At 42.1% G+C, this 27,704-nt stretch overlaps 1 protein-coding gene and 1 non-coding gene across 2 annotated transcripts in view; both read right to left on the minus strand.

Moving 5' to 3' along the window:
* Nucleotides 1-1,505: 1,505 nt before the first annotated feature.
* LOC119816008 lies at nt 1,506-1,612 on the minus strand. Its single transcript, XR_005285666.1, has one exon. It is a non-coding gene; the product is annotated as a U6 spliceosomal RNA (small nuclear RNA).
* A 10,260-nt stretch (nt 1,613-11,872) lies between these two features.
* Me2 (malic enzyme 2) overlaps nt 11,873-27,704 on the minus strand; it is a 43,502-nt gene continuing 27,670 nt past the window's right edge. Inside the window, exons 12-16 of the mRNA XM_038330494.1 lie at nt 26,274-26,416; nt 21,050-21,152; nt 15,740-15,810; nt 14,805-14,903; nt 11,873-12,468 (exon numbers count right to left, since the gene is read on the minus strand). Of these exons, the coding sequence (XP_038186422.1) occupies nt 12,301-12,468; nt 14,805-14,903; nt 15,740-15,810; nt 21,050-21,152; nt 26,274-26,416 (584 nt within the window). The 3' untranslated portion in view covers nt 11,873-12,300. The remainder of the gene's footprint in view (nt 12,469-14,804; nt 14,904-15,739; nt 15,811-21,049; nt 21,153-26,273; nt 26,417-27,704) is intronic.

Consider the following 27,704-nt stretch of genomic DNA (forward strand, 5'->3'; position numbering starts at 1 on the left):
TAGCCTGAAGAGGGTCGCGGCTCCCTAACTTCCAAGTCTCTAATGTGGTGGCTGCGACGCGTGACGGCTGGAGCTGCTGACCTCGAAGGGAAAACGTTTACTCTTCCGCGTTTGGTTTGATTTTCATGCCGTTTTCCCAGACAACAATGTTTCTCCTGATTTTTTTTTTTTTTTTTTTTTTTTTTTTTTGGTGGTGGGGTATGTTTCCATGGAACAAATTGGTTTATAAATTATTTTTTCATGTAAAGCAAAATGGTTAAATTAGAGTTGACAGATACCTTTTACTGGATCAAACAAAATAGAAAATCTCTAGCAGACTTGTACACGCCACAATACTATATTTGTGTTAATGCAGATATGTATGTTACCTTTAACGCACATACCATATTTGTGTTAATGCAGATATATATGTTACCTTTAAAAGTTTCTGTTTTCAGAACAAAAGGACCAGACACCAATGAAGACAAGTAGCCCAGGTGACCCAGCCTCTCAGGATGCCTCTCTTGCAGTTTCCTCAAAATTCTGGATCCTAAACAACTTCCAAGTGGCGGGCTGAGATGGTCCAGCCTTATGTACGACTCCACCCAAGACTCTAGATAAGCCCTGCACTTACACAGAGAATGGACAACAAAAGATACAGCTAGCTCTCCCAGGATTTGACCATTATCACAATTTTCTTAGGGTCCCCTGAAGATGCTGTCACCCCCAGACAACAGGAAGCAGTCTAGAGAACATGATGCCCACATTCCTAAGAGGTGGGGTAGGTGATTTTTGGTCATTCAATGCATTATGGATGCTTATCATTATTTATGGGGGCTGATTGTTGGTCATGGTCAGGAAAAAAAGCTAAACAAAGGAGATAAGAGTCAGGGATTTCTTTCTGAAAAGAAAAGGGGGAGGGATATAGTACAGAAATGATGTGATAAAAGGGTTGATTATCTACTTTTGAACAACCACTAGACTCAAATATTTTGCATTGGTATGGATTTCAGTATATTGATATAAATTTAAGGTTATTTTTGTTAATACACACACACATATATGTGTTTAAAGTATGGTGCCTATGCAGCTCATTTTAAAATGTAATGTAAATTTCTAGTTCTTGAAAGCTATTTAGGATAATAAAGACAGGTTAGTAGTTATCTATAACAGTCAAACTTGTTACGTGTCTTTTCAAGATCAAACAGAGATATATTTTAACTAGATAGGTGGCCTTTAAACACTTCGGAGACCTACAGAATATGGTATTTAAAACAGAAGAGGAATGAATTGAGAGGATTGAGTCAGATTTTTCCTTGGGCTGCCAATTCACAAGTACTGACACAGAGACTTAATTATGAAAGCTCAGTCTTAGCTTAGCCTTGATTTATAACTCTTATAACTTAACCTGTTTTTATTAATCTACATTTACCATTTGGTTTTTCTTTTACCTTTCTTTCATTTTGTATGTCCAACTCCCTCCTCTTTTGTTTCTCTTTAGAAAGGACTAGGTCTCTTATGGGTATAAAAATATTAAATACTTCATTAATTTGCATATCATCCTTATACAAGAACCATGCTAGTCTTCTCTGTATTGTTCCAATTTTAGTATATGTGCTGCCAAAGTGAGCATGCTTAATAACTTTTTAAAAAATTATCTTATGGGTATGTGTAACATGAAGACCTGCTTGTTGGGGTTTATGTCCTGACCAGTTCCCACAGCCGCTAAGCCCCCAAAGAAAATCACACATAGGTCTACATAAGTTACAAACGGATTGGCCCATTAGCTCAGGCTTCGTATTAGCTCTTATAACTTATATTAACCCATTATTCTTATCTATGTTAACCACATGGTTCAGTACCTTTTCCAGTGGGGCAGGTCATATCCTGCTTCTTTGGTGTCTGAATATGACTGGGAAGGAAGCTTCCTTCTTCCCAGAATATTCCTGTTCTCATTTCCCCGCCTCTACTTCCTGTCTGGTTGTCCTGCCTATACTTCCTTCCTGGCTACTGGCCAATCAGCATTTATTTAAAACATAATTGACAGAATATAGACAATTCTCCCGCACCAGGTATGGGTGTTTTATTTGCATGAATGCCTGTGTGCCACTTACATGCAGTACCTTGGTGTCTAGAAGTTACAGAGAGCTCTGAGCTACCATGTAGGTCCTGGGAACTGAACCCAGCTCTTCTGGAATGACAGCCAGTGATCTTAACTGCTGAGCCATCTCTCAGGCTCCTCTTAATAACCTCTTAAGATATAACCTGAAAGCCGGGCGGTGGTGGCGCACGCCTTTAATCCCAGCAGAGGCAGGTGGATCTCTGAGTTCGAGGCCAGCCTGGTCTACAAGAGCTAGATCCAGGACAGGCTCTAGAAACTACAGGGAAACCCTGTCTCGAAAAACCAAAAAAAAAAAAAAAAAAAGATATAACCTGAAAGCCACCAAAATGGAACACATATCTAACACTAACACAGTAATAGCAGCTCTCCCTTGAGCTCACTTGACATCTGAGTATGGTATATGCTCTTTCTGATCACCGCTTTCTCTTAGCCCTCATCGCATGCTTAAAACCTGTATTAAAATTCTTTCTTTCTTTCTTCTTTCCTTCCTTTCTTCCTTCTTTTCTTTTTGAAACAGGATTTCTCTATATAGCCCTGGCTGTTCTGGAATGTGCTATGTAGACCAAGCTGGCTGAGAATTCACAGAGATCTACCTACCTCTGCCTTTTGAGTATTGAGATTAAGGTGTACACCATCATACCCATACTGTATTAAAGTATCTAATAAAATCTCCAATTCTGTTTCATACTGATGGGTTCTTAAATTCTTTTCTGTACTGAAGCTATAACTCTCTGTTTGGCCTGAGTTGAGGCTCGTAACAGATTATGGAAACTCTTCAGGCTTCTAACGGAAACAACTTAGAGCTCAGCTCCATCATCTAACTTCTGACAATGTCCAGCATCCCCTTTGGGCCTTGGATTGTCTTCTAAGGATAGGGGAGCTACTGTAAAAGCCGGGAGGAGGACCCTCACCAGAAACCAACCAAGATGGTTTAGCTTTAGCCTTTAAACTATGAGAAAACAAATTCCTATTGTTTAATCATTCATCTCTGGTATTTTGCTATGACAACCCTGTAAAACCAAGGCAGACAAGTAATATAAGTCTGCTTGTAATAGAATATTTGCCTATTGAGTGTTTACATATAATTGTTTTAAGACTTATTTTCATTAATTCCTCGTCATAATGAAGTAGAGGGTAGCTGAACCTTCTCACCTACAATTGTTTTGGTATTGTCATTAAATTTTAAGTGCCTAATTAAGAGCATGTTTGCAAACTGGCTGAGGTTATTTCATAGTATTGGCTGAAGTTGGGACATTAAATCTGGGGGAAAATGGTATGTATTAAGAATGCAGAATTCTGGGCTGGAGAGATGGCTCAGAGGTTAAGAGAACTGACTGCTATTCCGGAGGTCCTGAGTTCAATTCCCAGCAACCACATGATGGCTCACACCCATCTATAATGAGATCTGGTGCCTAGAACACTATATACATAATAAATTTAAAAAAAAAGAATGCAGAATTCTAATTACCTCATCAATAATTCCCATCATTTTAGTATTTATCTGCAGACACATTTCCAGAATCATCTCCTGTGCTAGCCTTGGCCTTCCAAGAAACACACAAGATAAAATTAAACATGCAAGTAACATATTAGGAAAAATGTTTGTTCAAAGTGGGGAGGGAGCCGGCAAGGCTTTGATAACCTTCAAAATGTGATGGAGATGTGATCCAACGTGAAGGAGACAGGTAGGGAAGAAATGTTTCAATAAGAAAGCACATTAGGTGGAGATATAGTTTTGTTCTGCAAGACCACTGGGAGGCCATGAACTGATGTTGCCCTTTAGAAGAGCCAGTCCTCGACTCTCAGGAAAGGGCCTGCAGTCCATATGCTGCATGCTGCCGTAAGTTGTTGGCTGAGAGAGTCCAAAGGCAGCCCATCTTCCAAGTTCAAAGGGAAGGCGATTTCAAAGTGTAGTGCTTGTGGCTCATAATCCGACATGATGAAAGCATTCTCATGGTTGCCACACCCAAGTCTCCAGGTAGACAGTGAAAGAAAAACTGAGATCCTGAGGGCTGCACCATCGCTTGCTGGGGATGAAGGGAAATCCACACACACCAGAGGTCAGGAGTTTGCCGGGAGAGTGCTGTGGGAGAAACTCGGGTGTTTTTGAAAACATGAAAGAAAAAAAGCCCGGTTTTCATAGCATTCTTATTCAGGAGGGGAGAGACAAACACATGAAATAAGTATTATCACTGTATCAGATAGCGGAGACAATTAGAGAGAGGTGCTGGGGAGTCTCAGCTGCAGTTATTAGAGGGTGAGTCAGAGAAAGTCTTTGTGAAGTGATGTGGGCGAAAACCGAAGGAGGTGCAGATGCTGTGAACTCAAGAGTTCCAGGCAGAGGGTGCAGGGAGCGTGGAGGCCGCTCTGGAGATCCAACATCATGCCTGCAACCCACTCCCAATCATTCAGAAAATAACCTTTCTGTGTACAGAGCGACAGAGGAGGAGGAGGGAAGGAACGATGAGGCCAAATGTAAGCAAATGTGTCCCTGGGTCAAGGCTGGCAGTCCTTGCCTTCCTTTCTGCACCTGCTCTGTTACTTGGACTTAACCATTTTCCTGCCCTCCCCCCACCCCGGCCAAAACAAATAGAAAAGCCAGAAGAAATTACCTGTAGGCATGCATATGGGATTATGAGGATTTAAATTTGCCTTTGGTTAGCAGCGGAAGGATCTCTGAGCGTGGGATGGGTGTGAGGGCCTGGATGGGGTGAGCCAAGACAGCAGCCGAAGAATGGCGCTGTAGCTGGGTGGCAAAGCATTTGCTTAGCATGCGTGACGTCAGGACTGCCAGAGCCTGGAAGGTGAGAACTGAGGCCAGGAAGAAGTTAGTTCAAAATTTCTCTGCTAGCTTTTGTTTGGGGGCCATGGCCTGAGAGGGAGAGGATCCAAGAGCCCTCCCAACACTACTTTCAGAATGAGGACAGTAGAAGTGAGTTTGCATCCTGGTGCGAGCGAACTGCGGAGGGAGGACCGAGGGCCAGCGAGACAGCAGACCCAACAGCACTGAACTCTTGAACTGAGCAGAAACGAGCTCAGAGCCTAAAGAGCACACGGTCCTGGTGGAGGTGTTTGTTTGTTTTCAGGTGTGTGTGGATGAAGGTTGTCAGTGTCTTCTAGTCAAAGGCCCCGAGGATGCATATGTAGCTCACCGAGTTGGGTCATTGCTTAGTTTTGTGAAGGAGTATGTATACTGCTGGAAAGTAGGGGCCGTCTTAATAAGTTATTGCTATGAGCTGAACTCAGATACTTACCTCACATGCATGAGGGTTTGATCCCCAGACTCCATTAACAAATTTTTAAAAATGAGTAACTATACCTCTTGCAAGCTGGGGATCAGGTTAGGTAAACTTGTAGGACCACTGAAGTTGGGGTTCGCTCAGGATTGGAGGTGTCAGGAAGCAGAGAAATTTCTAGGACAGCTAGTCTCAACAAACCATCTGCCAAGAATCAGCACTTGACCATTCTGACTAGGTGTGCTGGGTAGGGGTGGGGTGGGGGTGGATTGATCGTTTTTTTGTTTTTTTGTGGTCTCAGCAACCAATGCCTGTGTTTTATCTAGGTACAGACAAGGTTACAAAGTGCTTCTGTTTTTATCTGGTTCCATCCTGATCAGCGTGGCCTTGTCTGGGGTTGATGTTCTGTGTAATGATTTCTACGCAACAGAACACAAGCCTAGATGAGTTGTTAGCAGTGAGAACAATGGCGAGAGAGCCCCAGGGTGCCCTCTTCTGAGCCTTCTCTGTGAGATGGACGCCAGGCATCTGCATAGCACGAAGATGCAGGAGGATGTCAGAGATTGGAGAGAACGGGTACCAGAAATCCACTGGCAGGGACACGCCAGACAACAGCAATGGCTTCTTGAAGTTGGTGATTTTTTTTTTCACCCCTAAGTGTTCTGAAGTCTAAGTGAGCTATTTTGCCAGACACCTAGAACAGTGCTGATACGGTGAACACTCAGTGTGTGCTGTCCATTACAGCACACACCTGCTCATCATCACGTCCGCATTCTCTTCTAAAAGTGTTGGCATGGGGTTCGGTTTCCCTTTACTATTGCAATTTGGCTAAATGGGGAGGTACAAAGAGTGGGACCCAGAACACGAGAAAATAAAGGGCAAAGATGAGGAGCCTAAGTAATGTTCTATGTGTGAATTTAAATCTAACAAATGCCCAAGGGGTCAAGGGAAGAGGAGGAGGAGAGGAGGAACTCACAATAATACCAAGTTTTAAAGGTATCCTGTGTTCTTTAAAAACAAGGCACCCAGTTGTGTAGCTCGGTCTACTTGTGGGACTCCCAGCAGCTGGAGCAGGGGCTGTCCCCAATGCTCTGGCTGGCTTCTGGGAATCTATTCCACATACTGGGTTGCCTATCCAGCTATAAACAGTGGGAGGAGCTTAGTCCTACAACAACTAGATATGCCATGGTTTTTGATACCCATGCGAAGCCTGAACAGAAGCAGGGGAGAGGTAGTAGGGGGCAATGTGTGTGAGGGAATAGAAGGAGAGGAGGGAGGGGAAACTGCAGTCAGGATGTAAAAGAATTGAATACATTTAATTAATAAAAAGGTCACCAGCCATTTTTATGCATAAGAAAAATTTTAATAAGAAAATATAAGAACACATCTCATTACAAGTAATAATATGTCACAAAAAGGGAAAAATAGTTCACATAATTATTAAGTTTTTATACCAGTCTCAGGACTGTGTCTGATACGCTCTCCACAGAGCATCCCCTTGGTCTTCCCGCCGGGGAATCACCACAAGCCTTAGCCCATTATTTTACCATAACGCAGTGGTGAGAAAGGCTAAGCGATGACGTGCAATGTGTGGTTTCTCCCAGTCAGCGACTGATGCTGGGGAAGAGTACTGAGCGGGTACAACAACATCACGCTTTACTTCCTGCTGATCTTAAAGCGTATCAGGCAAAGTACAATAAAAACACCAGGTAGAAATGTTGTCAGATGTTGAGCAAATATGGTTTCCTCCACATGGATCCCTCCTTTATGGAAGCTGTGTGTGCGCATGTGATACACCAGGCACACGCCGATAGGAATAGATTCGCAGAGTGAATGACAGGTGCCACCGACTCTGGTTTGCAGAAGAGTGGAGCAGCTGATGGGTCTATGAGTATTACCAAATCAAGAGCTGCTAGTGAACCAGCTATTGAGAATCTTTTGTGTAACCCATCAAATTCGAAGCAAAACAAAATTTAAAAACCTTAATAGACACATCCAATACTTAATAAAGAGGTTTGTAGTGCATTTGAATTGTTAAGTAGGGACAAAGGAAAAATCACAGGAACTGGTAAAATGCACTCAAGAGGACTCAAAACTAATCTGGTACAAATAGTTGGAGAATTCTCACTCAGGTAAAATTGGCTGCAGAGGCTGGCCCTTCACTGACAGGGGTTGGAGCCAAGTTCCAACTCAGCTGCTCACCATGGTCTCTTCAACGTCCCTATGACTCTGTCCTTGTTTGTAATACGGGGCCGGAAACACAGTGCTCCGGTATAAATGGCAAGATGCTTTGAAGGCCTGACACAGAGCAGGCACAGCCACGAGTTAGTGTGTCAAGACTTGCCAAATCTACCACAGCCACATGTTAGTCTGTCGTGATTTGCCAAGGGTATATGAAATGCACTGGTGACAATTCAATGGTCACATGAGAATCAAAGATTTTCTAGAAGTACTTGGGAAAGGGAAGATAATGTTTCTAGAATGTGTGCAAACTCTTCAGGCATGCACGGGGGGCGGCTCAGTCACAAGTGTAAGGTTTGACTAGGGCTACAATGGTCCAGCCCCTAGAACAAATAAAAACAGAAATAAAAAAGTCAAGTGAAAGCAAACAAAGGTCTTGAAAACAGAGGAATACAGAAACATGTCTCAGAGTCTAAGACTAAATAGGGTATGGAATGTAGGAATAATGTCTAAAGCAGCAAAACTGCACATACATTTTTAATTGAAGAAAAAATAGAGTTCAGTTATTGGGGAAATATCAATTAGCCAAAGATACACTTACTTGACATATTTCCTTCCTGGAAACATAGAATATAAAATTAAACATGCATGCAACACAAATCAACTACATATGCCATTTCCTTTTCTCTCTGAAGGACACAATTACTTTAAAACCTAAGCACTACTTTAAGTCCCAATAAAGATTCGAGAGTTCCACAAGGCATATCCTCCTTTGGACCATCTGAATGTCTTGAAATTTGAAAGGAAAAACAAAAACCCATCCACTGTCTTTCTTCTACCCCATATTAAGATATCTGACTTCAGATGGGGTGGTTTTCTATAGCTGAATTATCTTGAATATTTAAAATGTTTAGTTCATCTCCTCGTTAGTTCATCTTTAGAGGTTTTGGCTTTTGAGGCTGGGTCTCATGGAACCCAGGCTGGCCTTGACATCCATTTCTTGTTGAAGCTGGCCCTTTAACTCCTGACCCTTCACTCCTACTTCCCAAGTGTGGGGATTAGAGGCTCGCAGCACACCTGGCTAGTGAGTCTCATTTTAACACCGCGTACAAAGGGCAAGTCACATTGGTTGATAACAAACACATCCCACGTGTGCAGTCAGCAACTGCAGTGCATCTTGAGTGGGAATGGGTTGCTGCTGCTGTTCCCTGCAGGACTTCTCTGAAAATGCAACCCCAGTAAGGTGTTCTGAGATTTGGATTGATGTTCTCAAGTATGGCAAATGCTCTCCAGGATTGATTCTGTTTAGGCGAACTGGAGAACACAAGAAAGCCCCAAACACAAAGCTACAGGGACATTTGTACTTCCCCTAAAGGCAAGGCTCTGTGCACTCTGTCACCATCCCCCGTAGGTGCAATGAGGAATGCTCCACTCTGAACTCCTGAACACATCAGTCCGAATCCCATCAGTAACTCTTCTCCAGAAGTCGGTAACTTAAGAGAAAAACCAAAGGGCCATTAAGTCCTTTGACAAGAGAATAAAGAAAACTGCCCATGTAACCATTGGACAGTTGCTGTTCCACACATACACACTGGCCACTAGATTTTATGAGCTTAATAAAGTATTCTAGATTATATTTTTATAGAACAAACTATATCCAAAGTTTTCTTATTAGCTTAAAAAATATCCTGTATCAATTAAATAAAATTAGATGAAGGCTATTCTGTATCAGAATTTTAGTTGACCCTTTTCATTTATATCGAAGCACACAGTGTCTGGGCACTAAAGAGCATGCGACAGGCAGTACTCATATGCAAAACCACCAGCCAGTTCTCTATACCAACAACATGGGCACCATCAGTGAGATCATTAGAAACATGAGATCTCAACAGCCAAAGAGGAAGACAAAACAAAACAAAACAAAACAAAACAAAAAGAAAAAAAAACGAAAACCATGAGTCTGTGTTGTGTTGGACATAGTCCTCGGCCTGGGGACTGCCCTGGAGGGTGTCAACACACCCGGTGACACGGCCCTGCTCCTTTCTGTCCAGGAAGAAGCAGAAACAGAGGGAGAGAACACGAAGCAGGTAAGGAGGTGGAATCTGGGAGAATCTGGGGGAGGAGAAATAAGATCAAAATATGTTGTGTGGAAACTAATAAAAAATAAGTTAAAAAAAGAAATGCAAGGTTGTGAATGCCACCCAGAACTGCACCAGCAGCAACAGTGGCGGGGTCAACCATCCCGATGACCCTGATGCCCCACAGTGCGGTGGTGACTGTGAGGACCCTGGGGTGCGGCTGAAAGGACACCTTCCCCGGGTTCTCTCCCTCGGAGGTCACTGAGAGGGTGGGGAGGGGACAGTCTCCACTGAAAAGAGTCACATTGGTTTGGAGGCAAACTTGTAGTTTAGGAGCCACCCTTGGAAAATGGGTTTAACGCGACCTTTAGAATTTAATATTTATGTATCAGCTTCCCTCACCAAGTTACCCACTCTGTAAACTTAAGAGAGAAAACAGTGCCCTTTTCCTACTGGTGACTGGGAACGCGTCTACTCCACAGAGCAAGGGCCCATTCATTACCACTCTTCCAAGTAATTACCTTCTTGCTTGGCAAAATTCCCCATGGAAGGCCCAAATACTTCTTCCTCAATTTGATGCCTCCCATTCTTAGATTAAAAACATCTAAATTAACATCCAATAATTGACTTTTATAAGTGATGGAGGAGTGTCTATGTGTTACTTTCATTATTAATAAAGAAAACTGCCTTGGCCCTTTAAGAGAACAGAAAATTAGGTAGGCAGAGTAGACAGAACAGAATGCTGGGTAGCAGGAGTGGGGAGACGCTTCAGGCGTCTCCTTAAATTTATTTATGGTGTGTATGTGTGTTAGAGGACCATTTTTGGAAGTTGGTTTTCCATGAGTCCTGGAACTAAATTTAAATGTCAAGGTTCGGGGACAAAGGCCTTAACAACCACGGAACGATCTTGCTTTCACTTTGTGGGCTCATTTTTGTAGACCAGATGATATGCTGCCCAGTCTGGCTTTGAATTTGAGGTCCTCCTGCCTCAGTGCTGGATCCAGGGTTGTATACGCTTTCATCTTCAAAGGCATCAAACTATGACGTATTTTGCTAAACATACGTCTGACTACTCATACGTTAAATTAGCCACCAATCTATCCATACTTAAAATGCCAAAGCCATTTCAAGTCTGCTTCTTTTTTGGTGTGGTCCTGTGGAGTGACCCCAAGGTCTGGTATACACTAAGCAGTCTTGATATCAGAATTTTAAATCCATCTCTTTAAGCGGGAAGCTGAAAAGATCCTTTTCACCAACAGAGAGCATAAAGTATTTCCTGTGATATGTAACTATGAACTGCTTTGTACCGCTACCATTCCAGGTGAGCATCTTTAAGTTCCGGTCCTGAGCAGGGCATGGTGGTTTGTAACTATGATCTCAGGATTTGGAAGCAAGCCAGGGACACACAGTGAGTTCCAGGCCACCTTGCTTCAGTCTCATAACAAAAGCGAGCTTTGTCCCCCAAAGCATCTAGACAGGCAAACATCACCGCCACACTGCTACTTCTCAAAACACTTCAGAGAGGCCCTTCAGCATCCCCCATATGTGACCTGTGAACACTGATGCCTTTATATAGCGTTTGCCATCTTCCTGGGATAAAAGCGGTACTTCCTGCCAGGTGGAGTGGTGCATACCTTTAGTCCTAGCACTCTGCAGGTGGATCTCTTGTGAGTTCTAGGTCAGCCTGGTCTACAGAGTTAGTTCTAGGACAGCCAGGGTTACACAAGGAGACCTTGCCTCGAGAAAACAAAAGGCATTTCCTGGTCTAATTCTACTTTATTTATATCCACTGAGTTTGGAAACCTACTACTCATTCTCAGCAGAGAAAGATGCCACTACCAATACTCAAAGGAATGAGTCATAGGAGAATCCCAAATGACTGCAAAGAACATGGCGGGAAGAAAAAGATGTAGGTTGTATGTAGTCAAGTCCTTCAGATACGATTTCCAAGTCACATGACACGAGTCGTAAGCTGCTAGTTGGTGACGCTCCCTCAACTAGACGTGAAGACAATCAAACTGTTTTCAGCATCAACAAACCTAGGTTTGTTTGATCAATAAGATAATGTAACTGAAACAATCAAATGTAAGGTATTACTTTTATTAAATAAGTAGTATTTATTTTTGTACAGTGTTGCAAGTGACTCTTCAGCTTGTCTAAAGGCAGCACGGGCTCCTCCCACTCGTCTATAATGTTAGTTAGCCTTGATTTAGGTCCAGGAAATTGGGGAGTTTTCTTCTTATTTCCCCAGATCTGTACACTACAAATGGATTTCAGAGCACGAAAGTAAAATGAAGTACATATAAAAGAACAGTTCTAAGTACTGACAAGTTTTCTTTGGAATTAGGTAAAATTTGGCTTCTTCTCAATACTCTGTACCCAGATCCACAGCCCTGGAAGAGCTGAGTGGAGGTGGAGGATACATTCATGTAACAGCAAGATGACCGTGGCCAGCTCCAACAAGGGCACAATGGCGACAATCGTTAGAACTGACGCGGTCTCAGTACTGGACTGTGGGCACTGGTGGGCATTAGCAGTATAGTCAACACATCTGTCCCCAAGGAGAGAGAGATTCACAGAAAGAGATGCCAAGCAAGTGGTGTGGAGGAATAAAGCACAGGCGACACCGCAACTCTGAGAAGATGATCTTTTTGTCTAAAAATAGTGGTTCTCTGAAGCATGGAATGTCTTAATGGGGCAGCTTCTATTCGGTCATCTGAGGAGGCTTCAGTGAAGACTCTGGCCAATCGTACACGTCCGGGAGCAGGGACACATAATCACTCCGCCATATTCTTTCTTTAACGTACTTGGCCTTGTCCTCGGGCTCTGGGTATCGGAAAGCCATTTTATTAGCATACAGGTATTCTGTAACCTGGAAAATAAACACCATTACTGTTTAGGCTCTGAATGTTAACCTATCAGAGAAATAAATAGCATTAGAACACACAGACACAAATACAGAAGAATGGCACTTTTCTTTTTCCAAAATATAAAATAATATTACTTTGTTTCAAATTATTTTAAAACTATGTAAAGTTTGAAAGATATAATAAAAATTATCTGTCATCTCAAGATAACTCAGATGTTCTGGTCACTTTTTTTTTAAATTTTTTTTATTTATTTATTATGTATACAACATTCTGCCTCCATGTATGCTTGCACGCCAGAAGAGGGCGACAGATATCCATTACAGATGGTTGCTGGGAATTGAACTCAGGACCTCTGGAAAAACAGCCAGCGCTCTTAACCTCTGAGCCATCTCTCCAGCCCTCTGGTCACCTTTCTTTTTTTTTTTTTTTTTTTTTTTTTTTTTTTTTGGTTTTTCGAGACAGGGTTTCTCTGTGGCTTTGGAGCCTGTCCTGGAACTAGCTCTTGTAGACCAGGCTGGTCTCGAACTCACAGAGATCCGCCTGCCTCTGCCTCCCGAGTGCTGGGATTAAAGGCGTGCGCCACCACCGCCCGGCTTTCACCTTTCTTGATGTAGGAAAGAATTATGAGTATTTCTTTAAATTCAACAAGCAAATCAAAGTCTCGGTGGCTAATCTCCATGCAGGTGATGTTCCAGTCACCATTCCCACAGCCCTGCTGAAAGGCTGTGTGTGTTGTTTAGGTGACTCTACCTCCTAATCAGAACGGCCTCAAAGAGCAATCACAACTTTAAATACGACTGTGCCAAACAAGAATTGGACTGACAAAGAAGCAGACACACCCAGAAGCACAGCTGCATCAACCACTGTCCTGAAGTATGTGAGGCCGACTCCACCTTCAGGGGCTATCTGCTGCCTTCAGAGCGAATCCTGACCCCCAAAAAGCTTTTCTGCAAATCTTTGTGTATGCAAGTCGCCCTGCTTGAAGCTTCCTGTTCTTGGCTCTGGACAGTTCCTCCTTCCTACACCACATGAGGTACTGATAGGACACACAGTCCTCAGACCAGGAGCACCAGCACCATAGGTGAACTTGAAAAGCAAATTCTGGGCTCCACCACAAATCTATAAAGCCTCGCATGACCAAAGCCTGGTCCTTCGGCCTGGACTCTGTCAACAAGAGTTTTCCCATTCGAAACAGGCTGTCTAGTGCAATAAGCCGGTTCCTTGTAAACTCTAAATGTTTGTCTTGTATTTTTAGTGCCGTTCTTTTAAAGGGAGGAAAATGTTCACTTTTGATTGAAATGTAAAACTGTGGGAAAAAAATCATAACAATAGTTAAATAAAAGTCCTTCAATTTCTTAGGCCCATCCACTGAGATAACAATACATGGTAACACAGAAACTTGAAATTCTGGGGCTCAGTAGTTAGGAGCGCTTGATGCTCTCACCAAGTATGGGGGCTTCAGTTCCCAGCACCCATACGGTGACTCATGACTGCCTGTAATTTCAGTTCTAGGGGATCTGATGCCCTCTACTGGCCTTCTTGGGCACCACAACCATGTGGTACATTTAATATACATGTAGACAAAACACCCATAACCATAAAATAAAAGTAACCTTAAAAGAAAAAGAAAAAAACTCCCATCAACAGGGGACAAGACTCTTGAAGGGAAGGCGGGACGCTGTCTCGAAGTACAGGTAACAAATAGGCAGCTAAAACCTTAAGGGAAAGTGGGACAGTTTCTAGACTGCAGGGAACAGTGCGCGGCTAAAACATCAGGGTGCCAGGGAACGGAAGCTTATGCTTTACCCTGAGCTAAAAGGCCCGGGCATAGGAGTTCACATTGGCATTTCCCCCATATCCTGCTGACAAAATGACTAAAAGTCAGCCTTTTTAGGTAAGAGCCCCAGCTGGTCATGCACGGATGCAGGGGTTACTGGCGGCAAACTGGGGAACACGCAATAGCCCTGACCTGATATAGAACTCTCTGGCCACTGGGCTATAAGGAGATGGTCAGGGGTTGCAGGTTCCTATGGCTACAAAGCCATGCGTATTTTCCTGATTTTTTTTTTCTCTTAAAAAGGAAAGTCTGAAGTGGCAACAGATTCCCTTCCTTCCCAGGAGTGCAACCAGCCTGGGCTCAGTCTTGCAGTGATTCACAGTGGTCTCCTTCACTGTCATACTGGACATAGCAGACGAGGCTACAACACCTCTTCTTTAACAAAAACATCAGAACATGGATCACATAAAATTTCCTTCTAAATATTAGGAACTTATGTACTTGTATGACTTGGACAAGAAAATGTCATTAGAGTTTATGTAAGATGGACAGATGACTTACTTTAATAGCGATGTTAACAGAAACTTCCTGGATGTTAGCAAGTGATGGGTACAGCCTCCCTTGGGCTAGCTCTGCATCGGTCAACTGACTTGTCAGTGCCTGAAAGAAAAACCAGTATCATATTTTTGTTTAAACAGAAGACTCTAGTAAAATGAAAAAAGCATTGGAAAACCAAAAAAGACAACAGAATTTTTAATTCTTATAAGATTACACTAAACCAATGTAGAAATTAAAACTGCTCATCACAGCTGGGCATGGTGGGACACACTGATCTCAGCACCCAGAGGCAGAAGCAAGTGACCTGTGAGTTGGAGGCCAGCCTTGTTTACACTGTGAGTTTTAGGCTAGCTAGGACTACACAGCGAGAGACTGTCTTAAAAAATAAATAAAAAAGCCCCATTCAAACACAACAGAACCGAAACAACTCTGTTCACCACTACGCAATCAATAAATAACCAGATCTAAAGACTTCATGGTATACTCTGCTTCTGCACACAAAGCTGCACGCAGTAACAGCTAGGAAAAGACACCAGCACGAGCATTAATGCGAGGTCTTCAGAATTCCCGCTCGAGTGTGGTGCTCCATGAAGAATGCGGGAGGAGTGACAGTTTGTCTCCACTGTCACAGCATCACCTTCAGATGCCAGACCACATGAGACACAGGGCAGAGCAGAGGGAGTGCCATGTCACCTTCATATATATACACACACGAGACACAGGCACAAGTATTATAAATATGAACTGATTCACAGCTTATGATCAGACATATGAACAGTTATGATTTTAACAAGTAAACATAATACAAAAGTAGAAAAATAAAAAGTAATGGATTGCTAACTTCCTTTTCATCATAGGATACTTAACCCACTGTGGTTCTAAGATCCATTCACCTCTATAACCCATACTTTATACATCAGCAATATTTAAAACATTACCTTTGCAGCTTCCAAGAAAACACTGTCACTGATGTGCCGGGTCTGACACAGAATAACAGCTAACGCCACACCTAGAATATACATTACACAGCTGATTTAATATGGTCACTTTTCAGATTATGAAGGGTTCAATTCCTAAACTGAGAAAAATAAACAGTAATCAACTCCTAACCGAAACAGTCCAAGAGAAAGCAAAACCAAACTAAAATGAAAGTAAATGATCTTTGGTCATGTCTATTTCTTATTTGTTAACAAAATCACCTTAGAATTAAGTGGCCTTCTCAATTTTTTTTTTTGCCTTTATTAACATAGCAAATACTTCCAGGTTTGAGTCAGGGCCTACCTCAAACCCTAGTGCCAAAATATGAGAGCAAGCAAAAGAGAGGCAGGGAAACAGACACAAGGGGGAGGAGGGTCGGGAGACTGGGCAGACAAGCCCAGAAAAACACCAATGTCACACAAAACTACACACTCTCTAACATTTAAGGACAGCAGCAAACAACAAAGCAGGCCCAGGCCACCTTGGCCCCGACTTCACAGGAGCAGCTGCTGCCAGCTCCTTCAGCTGATTACCTCAGTATTTCTGAGCTTTAAAAACAGGCTTTACTTTCTTTAGGTTTTTTGAGCTTCAGAGAGCTGTGATTCCTCCTGACCAAACACAAGCATCCTGCCCTCTCCTGTTTCTAAGCTTCTCTCTCTTCCCAATATGGATAAACCCTAATTTGGGTCCGGTCTACACTCGCGGTCTACACTATGATTTTTTAAGTGCTGTTCAGTACCGGCCATGTTCATGTCATACTGGGGCTACTTCCTCTTGGTATAAATTTTCCTTTCCCCAAGTTTACTGTTCTGTTTTCCCTGTTACCGTGATCTTTAGTAATTAACACTATTTTACCTTGGACCTCTTCCTTAACTGTCTGATCTTGTATTCTAGCATCCCGTTTATTTTCTGCACAAATCTTCGCAGCAGCCCTCTTAGCTCAGCTGATTCTTCACCCCATCATTTAGGGACTGTGTTTCTTTGAGTCCATTTACTCAACCCCCTTTCCTAGTCTTTTGTTACTCTTCCTTTGAGCAGGACAGATTTTCCCCAGTTGTTCTGAGAAACAACTGATGGGAAATACATTTTTTTTTATTTTTGAAACTCCACATTACTGAAAATATATGTGTTGACCTATTTCCACTCCTCTGGGCTCGGTTTGAAAATAGCTCTGCACCTCCTAGCTTCCAGCTTTGGCCCAGGGTCTGTCTGGGGGGCTTTGTAACTGTGTCTCGGGTATGTTTCCAAACCCACCGTGTCTGGCACTCCTTGGTGAGCCCCTCTGAGCCCCTGCCTTTCCACTCGGAGAAATGTTTGTCTCTGATGCCACACTCCCCACCCCTACCCTGGGGGCTTTTTTTTCTTTCGTTCTGAAATTTCTGTTTTCTGAACTTGTACCTCTAGAGATGACACCTAACTTTATTTGCTATCTCCTGTTCCAAATTCATTTTAAACTGTCTCCCTCAACTTTTTTATTATAATTTTTCTGCTATCAACTTATTTTCAAGAATTTGTTGTTTTCTAATTTGAAATTTTATCTTGTTTTGAAATATAATCTTTCTATGAGGATATTTATAGTTTTTTCAAAAACTTTCCCCACAGACCTGTTTTCTTTCAAGATGTCCATTTTTGTTTAAACACTGCTTTGGTCTCTTATGACAGCAATCATTTTTTTTTTAAAATTTTTTTTTAAATTTTTTTTTACGAGAGACTTTTCTTAGATGACTCTGGAAGAGCAGCTGCTGTGAGCCATCTCTAGGCCCCAAAGTTTAATGCCCTTCTCTCCCCCTTCCCTGTTAGCGGTCCAGCTCACTGTAATGTAGACATTTAAGGGTCTGAGGCTAAAGCTAGTGCTTTGTCTTGTGTTTGTCTTGCTCAGTCTATGATTTCTTTTTTCCCCCACTGCTTTTTGTTCTGTTCTTTAACTGTTGCATTTTACCCCCACTATTTCCTGTCTGGAAATGGCAGGTTTCCTAGCATCTTGGTGACCATCCTCAAATTCACAGCGTGTGTCCTCACCACAAGTTCCCATTAGTTTAAAATTTATCTTCCTGCCAGATAAGGAAAATCCCTGACAGGTCAGGTTTATTTCACTGGACAAGCACCGTTGTCCACTACGTCTACACATCTTCTGGAGTACTGTGTCCCCGTCCTGCTGTCTGTCTGTCCATGCGCAGCACGCTTTGTTCTTCTTCCTCCTAGATCTCCGAGTTCCTGGGACAGTTCCCCATTGGTCTAAGGAACAAGACTTTCTGTCTTTTTGTTTCATACAAATAAGCAGGCAGTGAGTTCTCTGTACTACTGTAATGTCTCCATTTTGCCCTAATTCTTGTGAGAAACTGTCACTGTGTAATGAATTCTAGGCTGGCAAGTATTTCCAACAAGCAGCAAGTAGAGATCACTCCTGTCCTCTTGGCCCTCGGCGATACTGAGAAATCAAATGTTGCTCCCACAGCTGCGCCAGCTGCTGTCATGATTTCTCTTTCTTGGGCCTTTCCGACCCTTTACAGTGAGGGTCTTAGATATGGACATCTTGTCTAACCCACGGAGGCTTTCCGGAGCTGCGCTGGAAGGCATCCTTGGCCATGCAGCCTGCAATGCTGCCTCTGCTCCACTCCACTCTCACTCTCTTCCAGGGTTTAATAATGACAAAGGTCTAGCCCTTACTTTTCCGTATTTTCCCTTTTGCCTGCTTCATTCATAGTTTCTTCTGCGGTGCCCTCCAGTTATTTGCTTTGGTCTAATCTTCATGCATCCATTAGATTATTACTGTCACTCAATTCGAGAAGTGAATGATTTTGACTAAATTCAGAAGCTTTGCCTTTATTGCTATGAAGTAACACACGTTTGTGTTTAGCACTTGTCTTCCTGTGGGCCCAAACATGTCATCTTGTCCTGTGGCATCTGCTGGTGTTTTAGGGATTTGCACAGGTCTCTCTTTTCCTTCCAAACAAGAGCTGCATTTGTTCATTTCTTTAGAAAAACAACTTGAGGACTGATGTGCTTTCAGAGACATCTGTTTGCTTCTGCCAGGCACTGACAGTGCAGAGCAAAGGCTCAAGTTTTCTAGGCCACCCATGATTATAAACCACAATCGACTCCCAGGGCCAGTCCTGTAATGTAGGGTTTCAGCCCAGTGTGGGTGGCCATTCAGAAGGGGAGTCATACCTGGACAAGATGTCATTATTGTCCTTTCTCTAGTATTGGGGGATATCCAATCACACTGTAAACCCCAAGTCTGCACTTGTGTTAATTGAATATTAACTTTGGGTCAGAAAGCTGCATTAGCAATAGTTGACAGGAAGTAATTATATGATATAGATATGAATAATTTGCATTGGTATGAATCTTGGTTTATTGATACAAGTTTAAGGTCAATTTTGTTATATGTATATGTATTTCTGATCTTGATTACGGTATTGTAATTGTGTAGTTCATTTAAAAATGTAATGTATAATTATGAAATATAGGTTGTTAATGGATTATCATCAATAATAGTCAAATTTGTAGTCATGTTAGATTTTCTAGATATGTAGAGATATATTTCAGTTAAATAGGCATTCTTCATATCTTTCAAAGACTACAGAATATGGCATTTAATGTTTTAATAACTTAGGGTTTTTCATGACAATGAGACACATCTGCTCCTGGCAGCACCAGCTACTTCCAGAGGAGGATGGGCATCAAAGAGGCTCCTTATGGACTTTGATAGCCATTTGGGCAAGAAACTCCTCTTGCCTGGACTGTTGCATAAACTGGACATGAAGAACCCGCAGAGAGAGGACTGCTGAACTTGCCTAAAGGTGAGATGGTCTCTCAAGAAACTGAAAGAGGCAAGGGGCGTTGTACCTGATATAGAAAAATGCAATGACAATGAATTCCGCACCTAACAAATCACACTCTAGTTGCTGAATACTAATTATGTAATCAAGAGTTTTATAATCGTGATTTTGAAGACTCAAACTCAATCCAGACAAAACATGGACACTAACAAACACCACACACTTGCTGAAAAACTTTGCACAATGTACAGTAGCCACTAACCAACACTGCGGTGGAATATGATAAAAGCTAAACATTTGCTGATAACTGTCTCTGAAGACACAGCTCGGTGATTCAGAGGGCTTGTTGTACAGCCATGAGGACCAGAGTTTGGGCCCCAGTACCCAAAAAAAAAAAGGCCAGTAAAAAGGCCAGGCATGGCCCTGTGCTCTTGTAACCCCAGCACTGGTTTGCGGGCACAGAGACAGGATGCTGGGGTTGTCAGCTGGAACTCCAGGTGCAGGAAGAGATCACGTCTCAGAGGAATAAGGCAGAGAGCAGTAAAGGATACTGATGTCATCCTCCTGCCTCTGTGCACACACACCCATACACATACGCGCATACACCACAGACACAAACTGTAACCTTCTAATACACCCCTTTGCTGTGTAAGGTAAAGGTAATGACTCAGGAGAAGAAGACACACTGGACAGTAGGAAGGTAAGAATCCGAAGGAACGTGTGTGGTATTGCCGATGGCTCAGAGGAAGTTCACATCTACAGACGGTTTAGGAGAACCACGCCAATGGGATACACTTGATTGTATCCACCAGAAAAAGGGCAAACCCAACAGCAGTTACAATCAGAGCGTGCTGAAAGTACCAACAGAGCTGAACACAGTAACCTCTGCTCCTCTGTGCTTTCATGACACATGTACGACTTCATCTCTGTAATAAAGTCTAACCGTATGAATCATAGAAAACAGAGCAAGTTAGAATTACCGAATTCCTTGTTTCCCGGTAAATATCATATTTCTGTGAATACTATTGGTTATGTCAACCTTAAATTTTTTTTTTTTTTTCTTTTTTTTTTTTTTTTTTTTTGGTTTTTCGAGACAGGGTTTCTCTGCAGCTTTTTTAGAGCCTGTCCTGGAGCTAGCTCTTGTAGACCAGGCTGGCCTCGAACTCACAGAGATCCGCCTGCCTCTAATTCTAAATAATTCCATGAAAATGTTTATCATCATCATCATCATCATCATTATTATTTCATGTGTCTGGATATTTTGTCTGCATGTATGTCTCTGCACCACTTTCAAGCAATGCTGGCAAAAGTCAGGTAAGGCCATCAGAACCCCGGAGCTGGATCTACAAATAACCTTGAGTTTCTATATGGGTGCTGGGAATTGAACTAGGGTTCTCTGAAAATCAGTCAGTGCTATTAGCCAGCTCCCTGAATTTTGTTTTAGGAAATTAACGATGGATCTATAACATCAGTCATGAGAGCATTTACCTGGGAAAATATAGGCATTGTTTCCTTGCCCCGGGGTGAAGACTCGTCCATCCTGAAGTTGCACCGGCTCAAACGGGCTGCCACTGGCAAACAAACACCTGCCCTGTTAAGATGACATAATCTCAATTTTTCTGGCAAATTCATGAAAGATTAAGTCTTACATTTAAGTGAGAGTACTAAATTACCTGGAAACAAGAAATCATTTACTACATAATATAATCCTTTAACCTAAATTCTTTAATTAGAACGAGACTTGTTTTGTACATAGCATATAGGCAAATAAAGTTGAAAAAATTCATTTAATTCTTTAAACCCTAACACTCTACTTCCTTTATAAAATTAAAACCGGTAATAAACAGCATCTCGGATAATAAAGACTGACGTGCTCCTCATAATGAAGAGGCAAATAGCAGAATTAATTTGCTACCACTCGCGGCCCATCAGTTCAGCTAGCTCTGAGGTTGGTGCCTTATGCACTGCTTAGTTTCTTTACCTTTACCTGAAAACCTGGTTTGCCTGCTACCATCTTCCACTCATTGATTAAAAGAACAAACAAAGCAAAGCAGAAATTAAGGATTTGCCATTTTCAAGACTTTGTAAAGACTGTGTATAAAATTTGTAGCAATTAAACTTGAATCCAAATTTTTATAAATATAAATCCAATGTTTTTTCTATTATGGCATGATAGCCCCCTCCAAGTTTATAATGTGGGCGAATGATATAATCACAATACTGTAAGAGCGCAAACTTGCATGCTGCCTCGTTAAGGAAAAGTAAGCCTCCCCCACTCTTTCTCTATCCGATATTAGCGCCATGTCTATAGAGACAAGAGATGCTGGTGGAGCTCTCTGCATCTCCAAGGTCAAGCAGATGCTCATATGATCGAAAGGGGCATACATTTAATTCACAAAAACTGTTTACAGTATTATTCCCTTTGTCCCACCAAAATCAAAGAGCAAAAGCCGCACAATAGCACTCATACAGGGCAACCTATCTTGGAATGTTCAAGAACAGCTAATGTTGTCATGTTTAAACACCCAGTTAGGTTAGGTTAAAGCATGATCCACAGAAAACTGAAATAGCACTCAACAGCTGTCTCCATCTTTAGAGTGGTAGGATTATAGGCACATATCACAACTCCTGGCTACGGCAATACTGGGGATCTAGCCAGCCGTTTCATGCATGTTAGGTAAGCACTGTACCAACTGGGCTATGCTCCCAAGCCCTAATACTAAGTCTTTATAGTAAATGTTGGTCAATATGAAGGGCTATGTTATATTGTTTTACTTTAGTGACACAATTTCAAAATGGTACAAATTCAAAATTTCATTACATGATAGAAAGTTTAAGTGTGAGAGCACGCTAACTACGATAAGGGCACAGGTCAGCATCTCGGATGTTCAATTTCATATGCTAAGTCATTTCCACTTATTCTTCAGTTACTGATGTTCCTCATGCACAGCATAATATGGTCAGATTTCACAACAGCCGCGGTCCAGTTTTAACTAGCTATTAAAGCATGAAGACACGGTTCAGACGATTTCCTCCTGTAATCCCAATGGCTTAGGAGGCAGATGAGAAGGTAACAGCGCTGGAGGGCAGCCCAGACAACACTGAAGCCCCATCTGCACAGAAAAGGAAGGATTCTTCTCTCTGAGCCGCAGACAGCCTTTCTCCCCTAAGAGGAGGAGCACTAAAAACTTAAGAGGCAAATACAAAACTTTAACACCACTGTTTTGTTTGACAATGAAAAAGAATTTATATAAGCTATGACTCATTCTCTTCAATGTCAAGTTTTTTTCACACGTGTGTGGTGGTGCTTGTTTACATGATAAGGTAAGCGGATGATGTGTGAAAGTTTGTTCTCTCCATCCACATGGGATATGCGAACTGAATTCGAAACACTAGTCTTGGTGGTAAGTGCCTTTACCTGCTAAACCATCTCCCTGACCTATAATCTGCATCTTAAAACTGACTGATTATAGTTTATCAAACTATTCTCTTTGGAGAATTTTGGTTCTTTCCAAAAATGTGTATTAAGTTCATTAATATTATTCAAAAATAAAATTCTCAAATTTTTATTAATTTGGTACTTTGTAAAACATTATATATATGTACATGTACACAACACACACATATATATAATGTTGTATATTTCTTTATTTTGAAAATGTCAGAGCTAATGCTATATTAGATCTGAGCCTAATATTCATTGTGTAAGAATGGCTTACTTTGGGGAACAACAGTCATCAATTTAATTCAAAACTGATAGATAAGCAAACAAGCTAACAATAATACTATATTTTGGTAAAAGATTAAGGAGAATAATTTTTTTAAAAATTTAAAATTTTATGTGTATAGGTGTTTTGCCTGCTTGTATGTCTGTGTACCGTGTGCATGCCTGGTGCTTGTGGAGGACAGAAAAGGGAGACCATAAAAAAAAAAAAAAAAAAAAAAACAAAAAACAAAAAACAAAAAAAAAAAACTCTTTACGTTGATTTATGACTGACTTGAAAAGAAAGGATTCAATCAATATTATAGGTTTAAAATCATTCTACCTACTAGAAACGGATGTCACAAGAACTATTTATTTTTATTTCTTCTAACCGAATAGTGACACCAGCAGGAGCTGAGAGGACAGCCCCTGTAACAGTAAGTAGAAGGGACACTGGGTCCATCTGCAATGAAACTGAGCCCAAACAACTCTGTAACTTCTGCTTTGGCAGTGACATTCTGGGTCGTGCCAGGGTCGAGTGACAGCGAAGAAGCACGTCTTATAGAGATTTAAAAGAAGCAGAGTAACCACAGCCACCAGTGGGAGGAAGAAGGCTCCGAGACCCACAGTGCCTTCAAGGCAACTGCTGAACTCAACAGCAGAGCTCTCCCGCCAACACAGGACAGCTGCGCCACATCAGGGAGCACAAAGACAAAGGCTCTAAGCAAACACCTCAGGGCCCAGTTTATACCCGAAGAGCTGCCCCGCAGAGGACAGGACAGAAACCTAGTCCTGACTGTGCCAGTGATGATGTTCACAAAGCCCAGCCTAGCAGCCACTAGAGAAGGGGAAAAGGAGCCCGAACCTCAAGTGACCGTCACAGCCTGTCATCCATGCTACCCAGCACTCAGACACACAGCAAACAGCTAAACTTACAAGAGAACTAAAAACTAATTACCAATGGGGGCTGATAAAAATGAATTTATAGAAAGGGAAATTTTGTTACAATCAGAAACTTTAACTATAATTTACAAATTCAAGAAATGAAACGCAAAGACAGAAAACTTCATCAGCTGGAAGTGGCCGTGCAGTCCTGGAGTCCAGGCACGGGGCGGTACAGCAGGAGGGCATTAAGTTCCAAGCCTGAGCTACATAAGCCAGAGTCTGCTTTAAAAATAACAAAAAGAAAAAAATCACAAAGGGAGAAGATACTCGGTAGAAAGCTAAGATACGCCAGAGGAAGGAGTAAGGACTAAGATGACAACCGAGGCCAGTAGGATGGCGGCCAAGCCTGACGATCCCAGAAACTGACCACCGAGCTGTCCTCTGACCAACACACACGATGTGGCATATGTGTGCCCACACATACAAACACAAATAATTATGCTTCTAAATTTTTGAGATGGTACAGTACTATTTATAATGTGGAACATTTATTTGTTTCCTAGAGGGGTGTGCAAGCCCCTGGCTGGGCTCACAGAGAGGCCAGAGGACCACTCGGGGGAGTCGATTCTCTCCTTCCACCCTGTGGTCTGGAAACCGAACTCAGGTGGTCAGGGCCAGCAGCAAAGCCTTCAGCCACTGAGCCATCCTGTATCATTATTTTTAAAAGACTCTACTTCTGAGAGATATGATGCTTACAATTGATATCTAAGGTCTCTATAATCTGGGAAGATATGAAATAAACAAAATTACCAGTGAGTTATTAGCAATGAGAATGATAAAGACATATTACAGTCTTTATTAAGTGTATAACCTAGCCAGGTAGTGGTAATGCACGCCTTTAATCTCAGCACTCAGGAGGGAGAAGCAGGTGGTTTCTATGAGTTCAAGGCCAGCCTGGTCTACGTGAAAATTCCACAACAGCCAAGGCTACACAGAGAAAGCTTGTCTTGAAAAGCCACCGCCACCACCACCACCACCACCACCCTGCCCATCATCACCAAAAAAAACCACCCAACTATAACATAACAATTATATTAATGAACATTCATATATTGAAGAAATTAAGTAAGAATTCGGCATCTCAAGGCACAGAGAACTATAAAGTGCACTCCTAGGGCCGAGGAAGACAGCATAGAGGTAGCTTGCTGACCTAAATATACACATCTGCAAAGGCTATAGGTTCATAAGACAAAAGAGAAAGAAAACAAAAACAAAAGCTCCACTTCCTGGCCTCACTCTGATCTACAAGAGTGAAAGAAGTGATTACTTGGTGGAGATTAAAACACCATCCCACAAAACACCAGGGGAAGTCCACTAATACATGCATATATACATACACAACATACATGTACACACACATACGTACCTATGTACACACACATCCATCCATCCATCCATACATACATGTGCTGTAACTGACACACAGTACAGCAACAGTGCCAAAGGCCCCAAAGTACAGACTCACTATCAGTCTGGGTGAGAGGGAGAAACCCAGCCCAGACAGCCATCAGTTTATAGAAAAGTAAAAGCCAGTCCCAGTAAAAAAGAAAACCACACCCAGGGGTCCATGTTCAAACCCAGAGCAATGATGTCAAAAAAAAAATTCAGAAAATAACAAAATAAAAACAGAAAAAAACTTGCTTTTAAAGCACTGAGATGCAGCAACTACCAACTGTTAATTCCATGTGGGGTGAAGATACCCTTCAAAAGTTCTTCTGGGAGGAGGAAAATGATCCCAGATAGACGCAGACAGGCAGGAAGATGGCTATAGGACAAAAAAACCTTAAGTGAAGGCAAATCAAAATGGATAGTTTCTATATAAGAAGAAAAAAATCAAGAAAAAAGCAGCATATTTGGTTTCAGAATATCCAGAAGTACAAGACACACAGCAGGTGGGCGAGCTGAACGGTAGGCAGAGTTATGACGTCACTGCTCTCAGAACTGAGTCAGACTTGGTGACCCATTGCAATCGCCACTTAAATACTGATGAACCATACGTGTACAAATGTATAACTAATAAGCTAATGAAACATAAGCAACTTGTGTGCTTTTCATTGACAGTACCTCTGTAAGTGTATATGCTTCTTCAGCTGTGCACTCAGCCTGTGCTGTTGGATTACTTAATGCAAATATTATAGGCCTTTCATTGATAGAGGCCATGGCCTTGATTACGCCAGTAGTAAAAAGCCGGCCAGCACCTGCCACTCCTGCAATAAATAAAGGAAAAGAGCCATCAGCACAGGCATAACAAACCGGTCCTTGCTAAGTTCCTATAGTACATTTACCATAACAAAACCACAGATATCAGTACAAAGATTCTGTATAATGATGAGAGAATACTACGGGGACAGTTTCAGATATGAAAAACAACGAAATGCTGGCTGAAAATTTCACTTAAATATTTATTCTTTGGCATTCATAGTGAGCTCTAGGAAAAACTGTTAAACGTATGACTGTGTCCTCCATTCTGACAGCACAGGAGACAGTGCTGTGAGAGTCTACACCACTGAGGGCCCAGAAACAGACCCTCGGAGGTCAGACAGTAGCTGCCAGGGCCTGGGGAAATGCAACGTCATTCAGTGGGCATAGTTTCAGCTTCAGGGGTCCTGACCCACAGGTTGAGAACCACTGCTCTAGAGAGAAACAATGAGTGGATACATTCTGGTTTCCATATTGGGTTTTGAGAGAAGTGAAGTAGAGAACCTTTTAAGATTTCTTCTCAATCTTAAAAATAATAAGGGTTCTTATTAATAAAAAAACACAGACATGGTTAGGGTTAGGGTTAGGGTTATTTCTGAGCACAGGAACTCATTGTGAAGGTTTTACTTTTCAACATTAAACAGCATTCCTAAATGAAAACTAGTAAACGCAGGACCGTGAACTCCAATCTACAGTTATACAGGGAACAGCCCGTGTCTGTGCTGAGGATCCCGTCTGTGTCAGCACAGAGTCCGCTACGTGAGCTTCACAAAACACCTGCAAAGTTTCACTTTGTTGCCAATGAAATGTCCACTCTGCACTGGATTTTCCTGGTACAGGCTGTCAAATGACCTTGGCCTTTTAAGGCTGCATTCAACAGTCAGCAACAACCCTGAAAGTAAAACACTGTAAAGGGCCAGGCATGCAGTCCCAGTGCCTTGGGAGGCCCAGGCAGGACAATCACTGAAGCCCAGGAGTTCAAAGTCAGCCTACAGGAGAGAAAAACAGCTTCGGTTTTGTTTTCAGTTGAAGTTAAAATGTAAACTTAAAATTACATTTATCTATTTTGTGTCTATATGTGCACTGAGGGGGCACCATGCCATGGTCCTCTCCTTCTAGGTAGATCCTGGGGGCACAACACACACTAAGAGGTGAGTAGCAAGCATTTACCTGCTGAGTCACCTTGCTGGCCCCCTTTCTAGATTTTAGATAATGTTTCAATATGCTGCCTAAATTGGCCTTGAACTCATAATCTTGCCTTAGTCTCTATAGAGTGTTTAGAGTACAAATGTGTAT

This window comes from Arvicola amphibius, chromosome 5 (genome assembly GCF_903992535.2).
Source record: "Arvicola amphibius chromosome 5, mArvAmp1.2, whole genome shotgun sequence".
NCBI lineage: Eukaryota > Metazoa > Chordata > Mammalia > Rodentia > Cricetidae > Arvicola > Arvicola amphibius.